General features: G+C 32.7%; 1 protein-coding gene and 2 non-coding genes across 3 annotated transcripts; 1 reads left to right on the forward strand and 2 right to left on the reverse strand.

Annotated features, from left to right (window-relative positions):
* Positions 1 to 382: 382 nt before the first annotated feature.
* On the reverse strand, positions 383 to 7,431 carry LOC25498256 (GPI transamidase component PIG-S). The gene is made up of 13 exons (XM_013593140.3): positions 6,954 to 7,431; positions 6,504 to 6,869; positions 5,848 to 5,932; positions 5,674 to 5,763; positions 5,218 to 5,291; positions 4,348 to 4,432; positions 4,155 to 4,244; positions 3,706 to 3,836; positions 2,388 to 2,469; positions 2,252 to 2,299; positions 1,676 to 1,748; positions 1,463 to 1,566; positions 383 to 931 (listed from the first exon to the last, which is right to left on the reverse strand). The coding sequence occupies exons 1-13, from the start codon at positions 7,376 to 7,378 to the stop codon at positions 812 to 814; spliced, it is 1,773 nt and encodes a 590-aa protein (XP_013448594.1). The 5' UTR covers positions 7,379 to 7,431; the 3' UTR covers positions 383 to 811.
* Positions 7,432 to 7,505: 74 nt separating this feature from the next.
* TRNAK-UUU (transfer RNA lysine (anticodon UUU)) lies at positions 7,506 to 7,578 on the forward strand. The gene has a single exon. It is a non-coding gene; the product is annotated as a tRNA-Lys (tRNA).
* Positions 7,579 to 14,703: 7,125 nt separating this feature from the next.
* Positions 14,704 to 14,864, reverse strand: LOC112416844 (U1 spliceosomal RNA). Its single transcript, XR_003007355.1, has one exon. It is a non-coding gene; the product is annotated as a U1 spliceosomal RNA (small nuclear RNA).
* Positions 14,865 to 20,399: the final 5,535 nt, after the last annotated feature.

The raw sequence follows: 20,399 nt of genomic DNA on the forward strand, positions 1-20,399 counted from the left end.
ATATAAAGAGTAATTACCGGAATTTAGAATGTGTAGTTGTTCTTGTGCAATGTGTGTGTGTTTCATAAAAGTAATTACTGGAATTTAGAATGTGTAGTTTTTTTTTTTAAAGGAATAGAATGTGTAGCTGTTCTTGTGCAATGTGTGTGTCATAAAAGAGGACATATCCAATTTCCATTAATTACTACTCCCTCTATCCCTAATTACAACAGAGTTGTTTTCCAGATATGTGAAGTCACATAATATAATATCATTTTTTTCTGGTACATGTCACATAATAAAATATTATTATATTTGTTTTTTGAAATAAAGCGAAAATTAAAGAAATAAAACAAAATTCACAGAAAATAAGAATTACAATTCATGGGAACATCAAATGATATGTTGACAAACCTCATTCAATTTCACACTCAATTCAACGAAATCTAGTCAATTATGTCACTTTCATTCTCAACAAGGCTTTGGTGAACAGGAGACTCAGAAGACTGAATAGACAAATTCATAGATTATGCAACAAGAATTTTCATTCAATTCCGTAAAGAAAAAAAATTACAATGTACACTTTTCCCTCAATTTGCTTGTAACAATGGCACAGCCACCTATAAAGTGAAAGCGAAAAAGAAAAGAAAAGAAAAAAAAACTATGTTACAACCAAGAGCTGTCTTGTTCCACGTATACTGGTTGTCCCTAAGGACCGTGTCAGCACTACTGTCATTTTCAATAAAATTAGAAATGGCATTTGGGAGAGAGGACACTCACAAGACCTCAACTACCTGGAAACTAGCTTCAACCTGTCACTGTTGATCGATGATTAAGCTTTAGCTTTTGCTATGCCCTTCCAAGCCAAGTACTTCCTATTTTCTTGCTTGTATCTTTTCCATTCTCTTAACACAGCTAGAAGGATATGCATTGTAACAGGCAGAAAAAATGGCTGATAGCACAGAAGGAGAAAAGACATGAAATCAGTAAACAACTTGTACCTTGAAACTGTGCATCTCACACAATTCTCATGAACCTAACATTGGTACAATTTCAGAGCTAGAGGAGCCGTAAGTCCGTAAAAACAGAACTTACATGGTTGGCAAAAAAAAAGGATAAAAGAATTTAGATTTACATAACAAACAACGAAAGAATTAATACAAGACTAAAGGCAACATTCATCCAATTTTCCATCATGACATCTTTTTATGGGCACCATGGCTCTTCCAATTCCTTAATACTTAATAATAATAATAATAATAATATCCATTTCTCTTATACAAAAAAAAATCTTGTCAAAATAAATAGGAATTATGTTTTCATGGAAGATAGATGCATGATCTGCATTCAATAATTATGAATATCAAAATGTAAAGGATAATCTGGTCAATATGAAGGAATCATCAAAGATCAAGTTATCCATCAATATAAGCAAGAATATATTTCTTGTATTTATGGCAGAGAGAAGAGTTAAAGGACGGACCGAATAGATAGCAAAACAATGCTCAAATGAATAATAGCTGATGGACATAATTGAAGGATGAAAAAAGGCATCCTCCGCAAGAGATCTTGATTGCCTTGATGATACTGCCAAGAAAAGATAAACGTCACAAGTTGGCAATAGACAACAACGTATAAATCCTCGTCGAGTTAATAACAAGCTTAAAATTAGTGATAAGTCTCAAAAAAAGCATACCAGCCGAAGCATCATACATTCCAATAGTTGCATTATTTTGAGCAGATTTTGCAGCCTCGAGAGAAAACTTCACCTGCTCGAAGGCAACAAAATATTGAGTAAAGGAGAAGAGATTTCAGAGTATCGTTTATTAACTAAATATGAGGAGAGAGAAATTTTATATCAATTAATCAGGAAGATGTAATTGTACACACCAAACGGAATTGTTATATTCATTCATACAACTGAAAATACAAGCAGTGTTTATGACCCAAATTTGAAAATGAATATCATAAACTTGAATTCTTCATACCTAAAAGCAAGAGGGAAACATCTATCTCTAAAAAAATTGATTATGATGGACACCATATTCAATGTTATTAGTAGCATCCGATATAAGTGTTGGAAAGGGAAGCTTGAGAGCTTGAGGATTGAGAGAAAATCTCATAGGGGTGGAAAAGATATAGAAAAATAGATATTGTTGAATGATTGATCACTAACCATATGCAACTAACTAATTCCTAACAAACTCTAAACTAAAATTCTTAACAATAAGTTCAATGACAAAAGAAATATCTAGTTTAAAAAAAAAATCACCTGTTTTCCAATTTCATCCATTATAATCATCCTTGGTAATGATTGTACCTGCAAGAAATAGGAGTTAAACAAACTTTTCCCCAACAATAAACATTTAAAACAAAATCAACTTAAACGACCCAGTCGATAAGCATACCAATCTAGAAAGAGATCCAAGCGCTGTGGCACATGAAAGGAGATTAAAGCAAAAATGCTTCCTTGACAAGACATCCAATTCCCTGCACACAATCAGCCCACAAGAATTATATTTGAAGTGATTTTCTTCTTCAGCAAGACAAAATGAATAACCATCCCACAATGGTAACTTTAATGGATTCAACCCACCGTGGTCTAAATGATTATTTGTTTCATGGAATTTCAAATATGAAAATATTATTGACAGTTTTATACATTTGGCGTAAAAATATATATACATTTCAAAAAACTATTCTTTCATTTTGGTGCAACAGTCAAAGAAATATATTTCAAGTAAAATTATACAACTAATTAAAGACGTGAAATTCATGAAGTTATCAAATAAGGGAAGTCATTTTCCAATTCTTTATAATTTTCAAAGATAACACATTTTATTGTTATAACTAATATAGGAAAATATATATTTTTTAAATGTTGTTGGGATCAAACGAAACGATTTTCAATTAGGATCAATTGACACCATGGTGTCAAATTAAAAAATTATATGACACCTTTGCTGAAAAAACAAAATAATATGACACCTCCGATAATTCTTTACCACATAATTGCATTACAAAATCCACCGTTGGATTGAAAGCTATTATCACATAGATCATGTCAACAAAATTTGACATTAATCAGATACAATATGATATGTTAACGACATACATAAAAATTAACGCGCTTGATAAAAGTTCATAAAACGTTAATTTTGATGCAGCTCATTAGCTTAGCAAATGATATTTGATTAATGTCAATATTGTAGACATGATCTATGTGATAATTGCTTTAAATCCAATGGTGGATTTTGTAATACGGTTATGTGGTACAGAAATTACGGAAGTCTCATTTATTAATGTGGGGAGGGATGGCCGCTATTAGAACATTTTAATACTATAAACACACATTTTTCTTGTAAAATTAACCAAATAATTCAAAATTCATGAAATATTCATAATTAGCAATAAAAAAATCACAAGTCTACTACAAAGTATACGTGTAAGTACCAACAAAAATCAAGGAAACAAACAAGTTGAAGCCTTTTAAGACTTGAATTATAACTGTACCCGAATTTTGTTATATTTATATCTTATACATAAGAATTGTAAGAAAGATTTGTGATTATTGATGGGTAGCTTCCCACTTTCCCTCAAGGCGGGGGAGTTATCTGTGTTTGGATTTAGAAAGAAAAAAAAATTGAATTCTTAACTAGGTCTTTAGAAATCCCTACATCAAATGTTTTTGTATCTGTTTCAAAATTATAGAACTATCATTCTTACCATTCTGTGAAACCTCTTTCGCTCCCTAGGAGAATGGATGTGCCGGACTCGCCAACATAAAGGTCATCTGACTTCAGACCAAGAAGTTGCCGTAACTGCCCCATGAGAACTTCAAAAAGCTTTTGGAGATCCTGTTTCAGTATATGCATGCTACAGTGCTCAGCAAGAGAATTAATGACATCAACAATAGAGGGACAGTATGTATAATTGCAGAAATAAATGGTATAGAACTATTTACTTAAACTACTTAAAATAGCTTTTATAAGCAACTGAAATGAAATGCCTCCAAACAAAAGTCTATCCATTAGTTATTTGAAGTAAATCTATGTCCTAAGTGTATCATACATGGAACAGAAAAAATCCGAAGTACTGGTTCAACAATGAGAAGCAACTATTGTCAACAGTAAGCATACTAATAAACAGTGCCAATTAATGAGAAAAAGTAAAACCTGAGGAGAAATCATATGTCTCACTGGATCCTTACTTTCCAAATCCTTTATACAGCTTTGGGGGTTCCATACCACAACACCTCCCCACATCTGCAATAGTATAGAATAGGCTCTTCATAAGTTAACTGCTTAGGCAATTCTATAACCAAAAAAATTAAATAAGTACGGAAGTTTTGAAGGTCAGAGAAATAACTGGAGATATAAAGCCATTAGTCTTAGAGATCTCTCCATTCGCAAGCTCTAGTTGGAGAGGACACTCCTTCGCAGATGGAATATATCTGACATAACATAATTAAAAGGTTGAAATCCAGCACTTCGTGAGAATCACAAAGATACGTAAGTAGGAAGATAAGTAAAATAACATACATAGAAACCATGCATCATCTGTTATATTACAGTCAGACAAGAGAAGAAGAAAAACACTTAGCAGATGAGTTTATGCATCCCAAGAGCAAAATTTATTTTAGAAAAAACTCCTGCTACTACTGTAATCTTATCTCACAAACAAAACAGACTCCTAAAACTAGTTTTTAAGCAGTCATCTTCCCAATATGGGGATAGTGGCAGCAGACAGACACAAACTATAAGTGGTGAAGTGATCACAATCGGCATGATCTCTGGATATCATAAGTATATAATCTGCAGCACCACTTCTTTGGAGTATATCCTGGTATGACATTCTCAGTGCACCTCATAAGCTCCATGCCCCTACTATAGGATTAGGTCTAATATCAGTATGGTTACTACGTGCATGCCAGCAGAATCACAAATTTAGATGGACCCAAATTAGTTAGCCTGGGGCATGCACCAGACATAAATGGTGATGTTGGACGTGATTCTACAAAAGGACATGGAACCTGTGAGGTGCATTGGGTGAGTCATGCCATGACATACACAGGACCAGTGGTGCTGCAGTTTATGTACCAACTTTATCCAGAGATCACACGGATTGTTAGAACTGCACAAGTTGTATGTCATAAGGCCGATGCTAAAAAATATAAATTGAATCTGAGCTTTAAGATGCCAACAAGTAAATTAATTTAAGAGAGCTGAAGTAATATACACCACAAGTTGCAATACTTTTGACCTCCCACCAGCTGCAACTGAAGTATCTAAGTGCCACTCATTAGAATTCACCTGTTTAAGATATAAACATTCAAGTCAATATATATTAATAATAGTATCTCACTGTCTCTGTTACAAGAGACGTCAAATGAAATATGACAAGGAAAGAAAAGGACATTGCAGCAGATTTCACATATACAACAAAAAAGGACTCGCATAAATTGGACCTATGAAACAGAGACACATACATAACTCAGGATAAAGAAACTTCTAAACAATAAAAACATCATTTCTAATCTAGAAATCCTGCTAATATGTCAGCTGATCTGGGTGGAAACTTGCACCAACTATTCAATTGATAAAAGTTTGCAACGTCACAAGATAAGATACATGGCAATTCTATTCAAAATAACTGTAATTATAAATTAGTAAATGATAAAACAATAGAACATACAAAGAAAGGAAGATCTTGAGTACTGAATATGTGGCTGCCATGCTCGTCATCCCAGGAAGAAAACGAAGACTTTGGTGTGTGGTACAAAACCTGCCAATCAAAGAAGAGCAATGAAATCACTTGAATCTAAAGCATTCAATGAGTCTTGCAACTTCTACAATTAGGAGACTTCACCTGGCTTTCAACAGTGACATCGGCTATAGGTTGCAAAGCCTCAATAACAGGTTTCAACAAAGTTTCGTCTATTTGACCAAAATCCCTACAATAAGATCATCATCCATCACACAGACTTCAAATTTACAAATTTCATAAAGATAACTAAGCTAACAACCAGACATGACACAGAAGCATGGCCAGCAGGGTTTAAAAACATTTTATTATTAAGAGACTGTTAGGATAGGCTTAATTGTGCTTATCTACTGACATAAATACCTAGGAAACTGTCTATGATTGCTTGGGAGATCTTATTTCCATAAGCCATCCAAAATAACTTATGAAAACAGTTTATTTCTCACACAAAAACAGTGTGCTTTATTTTATCTTTTATTACATAAATAGCCTATTTATAAAGACTTAACATGATAAGCGCTTAATCAATTTGTTTATCCAAACAAGGCTTAAGTGTACATGGGACTAACCTCTACTATCACCCAACTATAAATTTGGCAAACTCTGGCACTAGTTCAAAAACATGTGCACTCTGTGTACCCCCAATTTACAAATTACAATTGCACAAAGCACAAAAATTCCAAAAACAGAACCTTTTAAAACCCAAAAATAGAAACAAAACAAACAATTCAACCAAACCAAATTTCAAAATCCATTCATACCAATCATAAACCCAATCCCTTGGGTCAGCATTAAGCAAACTAAAAGAAAGAACGATCCTCCCATCAGAACCAACAGGCATAAACTCACTCCGAATCAAACCATCTTCACTCCCACCATTCACAAACACCTTACCAAAAATCTCCGCCACACGCAAAACTGCTTCCTCCTCCAAAACCTTCCCAACAATCCACCCATGCCTATACTTCCCAATCACAGCTTTCACCTCATCCTCCCCATTCACCACCACAACACTATACACCTTCTCTTCTCCATACACATTCACCATATTCTTCACCAATTCATCTGCCTCTTCATCGTTTCGCCTCAATTTCCCGCCAAAATCAACAGCATTGATTTCATCAGACCTATCAAAATTCAATTGTTTATCACTAATCAATTAGTGAATTATAATTATTATATTATATAACTGTTTCGTGTATGAATTGTACCTTTCAACGACAGAGACAGTGTAATCCCCATTGCAACCACATTGCGAATTACCGCGGTTAAATTCAATCATTTTACTCCGAATTGCATCCCTTAGTTCGTTATTAGAACCCCTAAAATTGAAACCGATGAAGATAGCACGAAATTTACACGGAAAGAGTAAGGGACTGGATTCGATTTTGGAGGAGAATGATTCAATGCGGTCGAAAGGAAGAGGTGCACGGTAGATTTCAATGGATTTCCATAGAAGAGGAAAACCTAAGATGAAAGAGATGAGAACTGTGAGAGTGATGAAGAGACGTTTAACGCCGGGTTTGGTTTTTCGCATGGTTTTGGAATCGAATTGTGAAGCGGAATCAGCTATCGGAGTTTGGGGGTTTTCATCGGTGGTTTTTGGTTCCGGTGGTGAATCTGAGATTTCCGCCATGGAAGCGTGAAGTGATCGTGGTTCTGGAAATTCAGTGAGGTTTTTGCAAATAGTGAAGTGTTATAAAAAAATTTCAAATAAGATAATGTAATTGTTATGTAATTTTATAATGAATTAATAACAAGCAGCCGTCTTAGCTCAGCTGGTAGAGCGCGTGGCTTTTAACCACGTGGTCGTGGGTTCGATTCCCACAGACGGCGAGATTTTTGTTGATATTTTATCTTTTTTTATTCTTTAGGGGAAATATCAATTTTTTTATTGATATTGTTTAAAAATAATAATAATTTTTGGAACTAATACTTCGTCCTATAAGACTATTTACAAAAAAAATATGTTCATTTACAAATTTTTAGATACATTTATTACTCTTTTTCCAAACATACCCCTTATTAGTACCATCAATGTATCTTGAAATATGAAAAGATAGCATTAAATACATCTATAGACAAAGTACAATTTGGTAAAACATACTTGCATTTGTGACAAATTCATTCTTGTTGCTTTAATCCCACTATTTACTAATTACTTCTCCGTTTCAAAATATAAGCAAATTTTACTTTTTAGGTTCATTCAATTAATGATGTATGTGGTCCATATTATAAACTACATACATCATTAATTGAATGAACCTAAAAAGTAAAATTTGCTTATATTTTGAGACGGGGGGGAGTACTTTTTTTTAGCTATAAAGAAAAAAGTTCAAAGTGATAATAATGGATTTGTTATAATAACGAGTTAATCAACTGTCGTTAATTCTTTTGGGGTCAATAGTGATAGAGTTTTTTTTTTAAGAAAGTTATAGATTGTTGTTGTCGTCGTCATATTTTCATTCTCAATCAAAGAATTTTTTTTTTTTTTTTCAGAAGACGAGATCAAGCAATTCAGAATTCGATTGAAAAGTAAGTAGTTATAAAAAAAGAAAACTTATTCCATCTAAAATCAAATTTGGGGTAGCCAAATATATATTATTAAGGGTAGCTTAATAAAAAAAATGGTTAATTAAGTTTTTAGTCCTTATAAATATTCACAGTTTTGTTTTTAGTCCCTACAAAATAAAATCATACTTTTTAGTCCCTATAAAATTTTCCATCACCATTTGTAGTCCTTATAAAAATTTTCCATCAACATTTTTAGTCCTTGTAAAAAATTTCCGTCAACATTTTTGGTCCCTAAAATGCTTAAGAAAAATGTCACAAAGACTAAAAAGTGTGATTTTATTTTATAGGGACTAAAAACAAAACTGTGAATATTTATAGGGACTAAAAACTTAATTAACCTTAAAAAAAATAGGTTAAATATGTTTTTGGTCTTTATAACTATACCAATTTTTCATTTTAGTCCCTCAAAACATTATAATATTTTTTATTATAAATGATTTTTTTTTTTCTCTAACATATGGTTTTACACCAACAACAGTGGTAATTCCATCAAATAATTAAATTTTTTTATATTTAATATAGCGTACCCGGTAGTTGTACCTTCGATTTTTAAAAATTGTTGTAGTTCATATCCATACGAATAGCAGGACTAGCTACCGTATCCGTATCTATAAATCATAGACTCTAGCCAACTGTAAAGTAGTAATTTATTTGTTCCATGAATAACATAACAGGTTTATATGTAAATAATCCTTAGAAGAAGAAAAAAAATTATATGTAAATAATCTTATCAAGACTGAGGGGTGGACATCGGGCGGTCTCGGTCGGATTTCGGGTGAAAAACCCCAATCCGAAGGTAACCGCGGGTGGGAATATAGCACCCATCTCCGTCTGTTAAGCTTGCGGTTTATTTCGGTGTCGGTCTCGTCGGTTGACGGTTTCTTCGGATATTTCGAAGCCTCAAAATCAATGTTTTTTTTTCTTCTGAGTATTCGGTTTCACTGCTGAGATGGGTTCTGACTGAGAAGAAAAAATAAACATGGAGAGAGAATGGAAGTACATTTCAGATGATGATGAAGTTGTTGAACAAGAGGGTATAGAAACATTAAGATGAGAAGGGTGAAGAACACTATAAATCATGATGAATTTATTGAACAATAAAGTACATAGAGACTGAGAAAAGAGCCGCTGGTGTATGTTTTGGTGAAGAACACTACAACTCAACCTTTGAATAATTGTGGAAGTTTATGTGGATCTACAAGCCTTTGAGCAAATTTGATGCAATTGCAAATTTACATTTTTTTTTTGGGAATATGAATATATTTTTTCGATTGTTGTAATATTGTTGTAAAATAAAGAGAAGGTGTTTGTTTGTGTGGAGAAGAAGCAGCAGCTTGAAGGATTACGTGAGAGAGAAAAGAGAGATGGGGAAGTTTGGAAATTTGAAAGTGGAGTGGGACGGTGGACCTGTCAATGAAAAATCAATGAGAAGGGAGAGTATTAGCATGTGATGTGTCAGGATTGTGTGTCTCAAGGTGTGATGTGTCCATTTTTAATAGGATGGACTAAACATATAGCAAAGTACTTGAGTATATATGCATATTGCATTATATACGGTCGGAAGTGGGTTACCGTGGTTGGATTTCAACCATCCGAATCCGCCCGTATATATCCACTCAAAGCCGGACCTGCACACCCCGTCAAAACCGTTTTACTTATTTAGACCAACCCACACGCCAACGGGCCATTCGGACCGGGCGGTTTGGGCCGGTTGACAGTTTTTTGTCCAGCCCTACAAGACTTCATGTGTGTTGTACCTTGCATTTGAAATCATGGTTTAAAAATATATGCACTTTGGCTAAGATATTGAAGATGTGAAGTTAATTGTGGGTGGAATTTGATGTTATTAGTGTTTGATTGAGTTTGATCGATTAAGTCTTTAGAGACTGGGTTAGTCTCTTAATAAATCCTTACTTTTTTATGGAAATTGAGTCAGTTTATTAGTTAACAATGGAGGCGTAATGCAGATTAGATTTCATAATAAGATGATTTAATCAAATGTTTCTTGGTCTCTTAATTGCATTAGATTTCTGTTGTGAGTTCACTTCAAAGTTCAATTGTACAAACCATTTCTATTGTGATGAATCTGAACGTGGATGCAGGATGCTTCAAGGATGATACAGTGAGATAGTAGTATAGAGACTGTAGAGGATTTATAGAATTTGCTACAACAAAACTAGAACGAAGGAAACTATCCTCTGCTTTGGCCGAAGCATTAGCTCTTCAGTGGTGTCTCCAATAGATCCTCACAACAAATCAAAATGGACACTTCCTCATAGAAACTGATTCTAGAGTCACAGTGAAATGTATTCCAGGTCTGATTTGGATGGTTGAGATATAAAATATTATTTTAGACTGCGTAGACATTTTATCCACTATGTCCAATTGTGTTGTTACTTTTATTAAAAGAACTAAGATTGTTGTTGTCCATAGCCTAGTGAGAGTAGAAAAAAGTTTGGTTTTAACTCATGGTTGGGATATGTCCCTAAAGTCGCAGCCTTTGCTACTTGTACTAATAGGCATAACCATCTTTAATTGAATGCTTGTTTGATTGTAAAAATAATTATCCATGTATCAATGTTGCACTATGAACACAGATAATTGCATCTAGTCACTTAACTTTCTATCTTGATTATCATTTAACTTATAGATGAGTAATTTTGAATGCATGAAAAAAAGATGGCTACGTCTTTATAATATTGTGGTTATATGTTTCAGTTATTTGGTTATCAGGAATTATCTTGTAAAACTATATCATTTTAAACCAATTTATCAAAGAAATACTGAAAGTGACAATTTATTATACTTCTTTGACTATAATTCCATTAATTTTCTTTTGTGAGGTTGGTAAACTTACAAATGAGAAATTTTGAACGCAAGAAAAAAATATGGTTACTCGTTTGTAAAATTGTGGGTATATACTTCAATTATTTGGTTACCTGGATTATCATATGAAAACTATGTCAATTTAAGTCAATTAATAGTAAAAATACCAAAAATAACCACCTATTACGTTTCTTGGACTCTAATTCCATTAATTTTCTGTTATGAGGTTGGTAAACTTATAGTTGAGTAAATTTGAAAGCAGAGAAAAAAGATGGATATACCTATGTAAAATTGTGGTTATATGCTTCAATTATTTGGTTACTTGAACTAACCAAACAGTTGAAACGTGTATCCACTTTTTATCAAAGGAGTAACTACAATTTTTTTAGTATTGAAATTAACATGTGACTTTGTATTTCGTCTCTTAAAATTACAAGACACGTAAAAAGGGCACACTCATGACATTTCTCTGATAAGTTTTGAGAAATTTTAAAAATTTGACAAGAACTTGCGAACTTAACATATTGCTGAAGCATTTATCCACTTTTTATCAAAGGAGTACCTGCAAAAAACAATTAGTGTTGAAATTAACATTTGTTACTTTTTATCATCTCATAACATTACAAGACATATAAAAGGGACACACTCGTGGTATTTCTATGATAAGTTTTTAGAAATTTCAAAAATATGATAGAAACTCGCAAACTAACCAAATTGTTGAAGCTTGTATCCACTTTTTATCAAAAGAGTAACCCATTTTTTTTACCAAATTTCATTACATACAAAAATAAGTTACGAACTTATAACAAAATGATAATATCTTCCAACGGAACTACAACTTAGCATGTCTTGTTATAATTTTACAATAGAACTATAACTCATCAAGTCCTATCACTAATTTACAAATTTCCTACAAAGGGATGAACTTTTCCTTGTGATTGAGTTCACCTCATCCTGTATCATATATGATGGTACGTCATTAGGTTGACTTGTTGATAAGTATCGATCCTAGAGATTCAATTGATCTAAGCACTGCATTCAATATCAAAGCTCTCATTTTCACAACTTTCATGGATGTCTTGTTTTATCAAAATCAACTTGCTAATCAATGGAACAACCCGAAAATGCATCAATGTTAATGCTTCTATATCGAACTTAAGAAAATAAAAATAAAAGGTAACCAAACATGTTATTGCAATGAGCATAGTCCATTTTTTTATCATTACTTGTTCAATGGCTTAATGAGCAACTATATTTGTTCTTGGTCCAAATTTTAATAATCATAATCTAACAAGGATACAAAATCTCAACACAAAGAAGCATCATTGATCGAAGGAAGTAGCATACCTTTTTGTTCTGTTTTACGGTTCATGACTAAATGAACATATTGAAAAGTTTGAATAAGGAATGCTAAGTAAATAAAACTACACCCAAATAAATTCATCGCTGTGTAAACTAACAACAGGACTTAACAAACAAAACTAAACAAAAAACATGCAAAAACACCCCAATGATGCTAAAAAAGCAATGACAACAAATCAAAGAAACCCAAGATAAGATATGTGTAGCCAAAACCAAATGCCTCTACAACTAAAAGTACAAATTAGTCCAACTAGCCGCACAATTAAAAGGGCTCCAATAACCCCATGAATCTTAACCAAAGAAGATACATAATCAAATGAAACAACACAGCAATGAATCCCAAAAATATGTTATGTGAAATATATTGCTTGGCACGCCTGACCAATACAAAACTGAACATAAGACATCTCTTATAACCACAAACTCATTAATATAATCACAAGACTCATCACCAAAAACATCACAACTCCGCACAACCATACAATTCAACCTACAAGCTTATTCACCATGAATCATTCATAGGCATAATTCTCTTCAAACATGAAAATTACAAATTCTTCAAACTTTGCACTAATCAACTGAGCTACTACTACGAGAAAAATGAAATCACACATCAATTCATAATATAAGTCCAACAAAACCCATTTGATATGTTATGATGATTTTAAAAAGATTTAATTTAATCACAAAATGGATCACAAACATTTCCTTCTTCACCTAATTTATTATACTATTATGTATACAATTTACAGAGAATACATTTTAATGGGATATTCTAATGAATAACAATATTTCACCTTGGATCTTGCAACTGAATCATTGAATTTAATGTTTTTTTTGCAACAATATTCACAAAAATTATAACAAATACAAACACATGTTCTCAACACTAGTTTAATGCACTTAACCATATTATAACAAATAATTAACCACACATTTTTTTTCTCCAAAATTCCCGCACTTAGCCATTTTTTTTAACATAACTTTGACCACGAATCACTAAAGACATACTAAATAATTGGAGGAGAACTTGTGAATTTTGACTAAGAAAATAATTGATGAGAGATGAATGTTACTCTATGTATAACATGTTTCACACAAACTAACAAAAGAATGATATAACTTAACCAACACAAATTATCATCCCAACCTCATTTGTAGATCTCATCAAATGCAACCAACAACATAACATCTTAATAGGCAACAACCCAAAAGGCAACAATAAGACAGTAATGTAACAGAAGATTTTAACAAAATTGTTCACAAATAATTTGAAATCAGCACAAATGACCATCTCATTAGGGTTTAACAAATCATTTAAAAAAAACATTCAAAATGCAGACAGATAAACCATAAACACAAATCCTAGTCATAAAATAAAATGAAAATTCGAGATTAACCTCACCTAAGAATGGAGAGATTGTGGGAAGAAAACAGTTGTTGATTGTGAACCGACAGTGTGGCTGTAACTAAAACGGGTTGGTCGGAAGAGATCGCAGAAGAGGACAAACGGTGTTGGTAGAGAGAGACTTATCTGGTGAGGATAGATAGAGATGAAAGATATGTTGTTTCCTTTTTCCTTTTTATTTTATGTTTGTTTTATAAGCTGCTTTCCATGTCACTAGGTCTCTTTTTTTAATATTTTCTCTTTACCAACTCAAGATTGGTAGGAGGGTGTATCACCTAATTAGGTTTACTTTGTATGCAAAAGGGCTAGTCGTGAGCCAATAGCTAATAGGTACTTGATCTTGACAATTCACTGCAGATTATAGTAGGAATGGTACTCCCCTAAAAAAGTGCTTAACAACTTGGTTTTTTTAAATATTTTGACAATCTTATACCAAAATGAGAGAGAACAGAAAAATCTATGAACTTTTTTTTAATAGATACCTAGAATAATCTATAAACTTGGAGATACTCATTCCAATGAATGATATGAAACTTATATATTCAACAAGATAAAAAAGAGTGCAAAATGAATATGAAACCTATAATTCAACAAGATAAAAAAGATAACAAAATGAACATAGTATATTACAAGTCCCTATGTTAATTCTACATTGAAAGTATAGACCTAATCAATCATGTAAAAAATAGTCAACAATTTGATCATGGGATATCAAGTATAGTATTTGAAAACTTACTATTAATAAAATTAAATTTAATTTAATTACAAAAAAAAAAATTGATAACTAATTGAAGGGGGCCGCGCGAACGCAGGCCCCCACAGCAACAAATTATGATGTAGGCTCCACCACTTAGGTAGACCTTAGGATAGCACCCCTCCAAAGTGCAATGGAGGTCACTTTCCTAGGCCATGGGCCTTCGTGATCACCCATTGACCCCATCCAGGTAAGTAATTTGTTTAGCCGCTAATGAAGTTTATTTTATACACTTGCTTCTAATGACAGCATCTATAAATTAACGATGTGGGACTAAAACATGCACACACACTACATTTCAAATTCACATAGCATGCATTGAATTAACACCTAGGAAGCATTAAAGATTCTGTCAAGTCTGAAATCTACCTCAGTTCAATTGCTTTACTAACAATTTATATTCATGTTATTGAAAATTTGGATATATATTTTCTGGTTGACAGTAATTGTTGTGACATTTATATGGAACTCAACCAAGACACAATACTATCTCTTCCTTGAGTTAATTTTGTGCTGGTTTATTATATTTCAGATTCCTAAGAACCATACTCTTATTTTTATTCACTAACTGATGTATAAACCAATGGCACAAATATAAATATTTCAAAATTATTAGGTTGGATGTCGTGACCGAGATTCGAACCCTGACTCCTCCCTTGTGTGTGTGTGAGTTGCCCATGGCAATTGTCATTTCGTCTATCAAGCAAAAAAAAAAATGCATATAGTTTACTTGTTTTGATCTGGATTTAGAGATGGCAAATAGGACTCCATAAAGGAGTATACATTTTTCACTGTTGGACCTTGCTAAGGTGATGCTGCACACTGAAAAGGAATTGGTAAAACCATTCAATTAAAGCAAAGGTGTGAGAATGAAGCTCTATTTATCCAAATTTTGAACTTATGAATAAGGGGACGTGCCAACCTTAAAATAGAAAAGAAAATTCACTGTATTAGTTGCAGAATGTGTTGAAGGAGAAGAAGAAGAAAGGAAGGTTGGATTTATGTACTCTTAAAAGATTATAATTTGGCAATAAAGGGATGGCGTCTAATTCAAAATGACGAACTTCTTCTGACCAAATGTTCTAAAAGGCACTATTGGATATAACTCGAGTTATGCCTGAAGAAGTATCGCTAATGTCCGAGAAGAGATCAGTATCCATGCGGGTATGTGGAGAGTGGGAGGTTGTAATGGAATTTGAATTTGGGAGATGGCTTGGCTGCCTTTCCGACATGGCTACAAAGTGTAGTCCCCAAAACCAGGTAATTGTGTTACTTGTTCTCCTTTGTGTGTTGTATCATGTATGAGACATTTGTATTGAAATAATTGATCATTTGTTTATGGAGTGTAATTGGGCGAGATCAGTCTGGCTCACATCCCTCTTGAAACATTCGAAACAATGTGAATCAGATCTCTAGTGAGCAGATAGTGCAGCATGACTTAGATGAGGTTATTCCGCTGGTGTTGGCGATTTATTATGAAATCTGGCACGCGCATGATAAAAGAAACTTTGACGGGCAGAATATGTCTAACGCAGAGGGGCGCGTTGAGCACAATCCTTGATTGAGTTATTTATCAACTCAAACAATGCAACCTGTCGAAATAAGGCGCAAGTTCTTGTAACTCCAATTTAGAAGGCGCGCTTGGAGTGTCCTCCTGCCGGCTAGTACAAATTGAATGGGCCAAATGATGTTGGCAGTTGGGTTTGAATTCACAGTTTTCTCATATTAGGCAAGTTGCTTATCAAGCTACACACTATTTATGACGATATGTTACTTTCAATTATGCATCCGTTATCAACGTCAAAAAAAAAAAAATCAAGAATTCATCATTGCAATTATAAGATATTGGCAGTCTTATACCAAGTTGCTAATTCAACAAGATTCAAACACATATAAATGTCAAAATCATTCACTTAGAAGCTATCTTGAGGATGATGGAATTGTTCATCACCCTTTTTTGTTATTTGTCTATTATAATTTTTTTTTTATATTTGTTATGAATGGTTAAAGGAGTTGGTGATTGAGACAAGTTTCTTTCTTTGTTGACGCTTATTCTAGTTCAAAAACGAGATTTCAAATTTAGAAGTATTTAGAAGTAAAAAATTACTAATTTGTTGAAGCTTGATATGAGAGAAGAACAAATCCAGAGAGCAAACTTAGCAAGGAACCATAGGAGGAGGCAAAAAACTTGAACACGGCAACATGAATTTTTTTATGTTAATAAGTAGTAAAATATAAAAACAGAAAAATATAATAAGTGAAGAGAAATTTACCAAAAGTATAGAAGTGTATTGCTGATTAAGTGTATGTATAGAAGTGTCGGTTTTTGAGACAATTAGTTGATTGGTGGCGGTTATAGGAAAATAAGGAAAAACAAATATGGATGCTTCAAAACCCTACTCATTCGTTTTGTCTATTTTTTGTGAAACGAGCACTTATCAAGTCATAATCTAAAGATGGGGATGATAGCAGGTTTATATTTTTGAAAGTTGTCGGTCATTGTTAGAGTTTCAAATAATTTTTTAGTACTAATCTACCATAGAAGACCTATCAAAGTAGTTCATTGTAGATCCCACCCTAAATTAAAATCCAAAATATAAGCTATGATTTTAGAATATATATATATTAGTTTCTACGGTTACTTATAGAGTTATAGTGATATATCTGACTCATGCAACAAAGAAGTCCCCATTATTTTTGTTAGAATTAGCCTATAAGTTAATAATTAAACAAATCAGATCTATAAAGAAGCTATTTGGTGAAATTATAAAAATACAATATGAAAAAAATTATCAAATATTCTTCTACATAATTGAAAGAGACAAAAGAAATTATATAATAAAAACAAAGGAGGAACCTAAATGTTGAAATAATGAAGTATTAATTTTCAGTACATAGTTTTGGTTAACTTGCAGCAGGCAGATCTCAAATCCAGAATTGGTATTGGATTGGTACCATTCAGCTGTTGGGCCATGGTTTATTTTACTTTCATTTGTAATAAACTAACTAACTCATTTAAATGGGTCCCTCAAAAACAAAACAAAAAACTCATTTAAATGGGATAAGTCAACCATGAATCTAAGTAATGCATAGCCATTCATTTCCCATTTTCTTTTTATCGCTTTGGAATATTAGGAATGTGTCACACATACTTTAACTAAGGCAACCACATCTAGTTCTAGCTTCTGTACATTTGATGAAATTCTAACATGTATTACTGAATTAATTTTTAATGAAATGATATAAGTTACTTTCTCTCAAAAAAAAAAGGAATGTATCACACTGAATTTCCTTTGGCCGACAAAGAGGAAACTAATTTATGTGAATCTAGTAATTGATTGCTTGTTGCAATTAGTATTTTTTTACCTTGGATCCAAGAAGACTATAGTTCAATTGTCATTAGTTCATCAATGATAATTAAGGGTATAATTCATAGTTTGTCTTTCTTAAATGCACTTTTGGACTCCTAATTTCTTCAATTAGGCGACTATTCCTAGGATATCTTAAAATCTCATTTGTTTGAGAATCGATAGCAGGTCAAGGATAATCTATATGCAACATCTATACTGCTCAACCCAACATGACACCTTTTATAAAGGATAAAACTATGAAGGGCTTACATCTAAAGCGGATAATATCTCGAACGCAGTGTGACATACTTTAAGGTGGAACGAAACATTGGTGACTTCACTAGGGATCGACACAGAAACTCTCCCTTAGCCTCAATTGAGGGCAACTGTTCCGGTACACCTTAAAGTCGCACATTGTTTGAGAATCGAGGTCAATGATAATTTATACTGTAACATCCACATTTTTCAATTCAACTATGTCCCTTTTATGAAGGACAAAGTCGTGAATGGCTTACCCCCAAAATGAACAACACCTCATAACGATCTGGTGTACTTGAAGATGGAACATAACATTGGAATTTTGGCTCCCCATAATCATGTTTCCTCAATTTTGTGTTGAGCTATTAAATAATTTATCAAATATTTACGAAATTCACAAAAATTGTTTAAAAATAAAATAAAAATCCACCGGCAAAACAAACCCAGATAAAACACAAATGGATCAATGATCCAAAAAAATTGCAATGAACCAATAAAAAAACATAAATAGGATATTGCCTCTTGGTTCATCTTCAACAAACACAGATCCTCGCCATTTCCTTTCTACACCGCCCTCCTTCTTCCACACTTAAATCATCCATGATCATCTTCCTATGTTCCACTTTGCATTTCCTCCACACCACACACACCATAATTACAAATTTCAATTCTTAAAAAGGCCAAAAAAAATTAAAACATTCAAGAAGGAACATTGTTTTCCTTCTTCTCCCTATAGTGGTGACGTCTCGTTTGGTTCCTTTCTTACTCGCGGTACTGTAGCAATCAGCTATTAAGGTTTTGATTCATTATACTCATCGGCTTAGGGTAGCTCAACTGAGTTGTGATAAGGGATAAGGAGTTGAAGGTAATGACTTTAAACCGGACAAATCTAACAGCTAATTACTATTATTATCCATCAAAAATAAAATCTTATATTATTTTGTGTATTTCAACACATGGGCCAAAGTAAAAAAAAAAAAAAAAAATCAAAAATCAAAACATTCAACAAAGTCAAAAAATCAAACCTAGGTGAGATGAACTCATGTGAAAAAGAACATATGTGAAGGAAAAAAATCAAAACTTTCAAGAAAGTCAAAAATCAAAAGTTGAAGCAAGTGTGAGAGAGAACACGGGATGAAATGAGAGACTCTTTTGGGAGTAAAATATAAACTTAATTGCTATTTTCGTCCCTTAACTATTTATTTAGTATCGCTTTGATCCCTTAATTAAAATTTATTCCGTTTTGATATTTTAAGTTTATCTCTGTTACATATTTTGCTCACTTGTTCATACACATCATAAACACCAAAGACACCTTCATTTTCGTACACATCTTTCCCAATTCTTGCCATAAAAAATTGGAAGATTAGCGTGAAAATTACCATTTTCAACCATGATTGATCACTGAACTTTCTGATTCCTCACTACATGAAAATCAAAGCAATTGGATCATATATGCTTTATAAAAGATGTAGATTATTGAAAGACTAAATATTGATGTGATTACGTGAATCAATCAACCCGGTTGCCTATATGACAAGTAAAACAATTAGTTATAGACTAACTAACTTCCATAACTTACTTATAACATACACAATAATTAACTACTAACAACCTCTAATCAATAGACAATAGTTTGAATTACGCATAGTATTTCAAAGGGGGGAGGAAAAGACTTATATGGTATTTTGTTGGTAGAGGATTTTAAATGATTTTTTTTTGTTGAGCCAGACAATGCGAAGTGGATTCCGGTTTGATACTGTGTTTTCTAATGACTATGGTTTTATGTTAGATGCTCACCTCTTGCTAGATTTAGAGTTTTTATTGGTTATCAAGGTAAATGGAGATGGTGAGTTCCATAATTTTTTTTTCTAGGTTTGCATGAACATAATGATGAACACACACATTCATCTTTATTATTTAAAACTAATAGTTTGAGGGTTATTTAATAATTTTCATTAAAACATATTTGTTAACTTGCACCAATTTGCTAACTTAGATCCACTTTTATTTTATAACAAATATCTTGATGGATAATTTAGTAATATTTTCAGAAAATTAGAATACGATTGTTGGATGTTTTTTTTTATCGAAAAATATAATTAAATATATAGTTTGGGATACT

Source organism: Medicago truncatula, chromosome 7 (assembly GCF_003473485.1).
Source record: "Medicago truncatula cultivar Jemalong A17 chromosome 7, MtrunA17r5.0-ANR, whole genome shotgun sequence".
NCBI lineage: Eukaryota > Viridiplantae > Streptophyta > Magnoliopsida > Fabales > Fabaceae > Medicago > Medicago truncatula.

Bases quoted from the DNA above. Each gene is read 5' to 3' on its own strand.
- LOC25498256 (XM_013593140.3), bottom strand. From the start codon at position 7,378: ATGGCGGAAATCTCAGATTCACCACCGGAACCAAAAACCACCGATGAA. The intron at 4,433-5,217 runs GTATATTACTTC...ATGTTATGTCAG, and splicing joins AAAGTATTGCAACTTGTGGT to ATATATTCCATCTGCGAAGG. The intron at 1,749-2,251 runs GTGATTTTTTTT...GCCTTCGAGCAG, and splicing joins TGGATGAAATTGGAAAACAG to GTGAAGTTTTCTCTCGAGGC.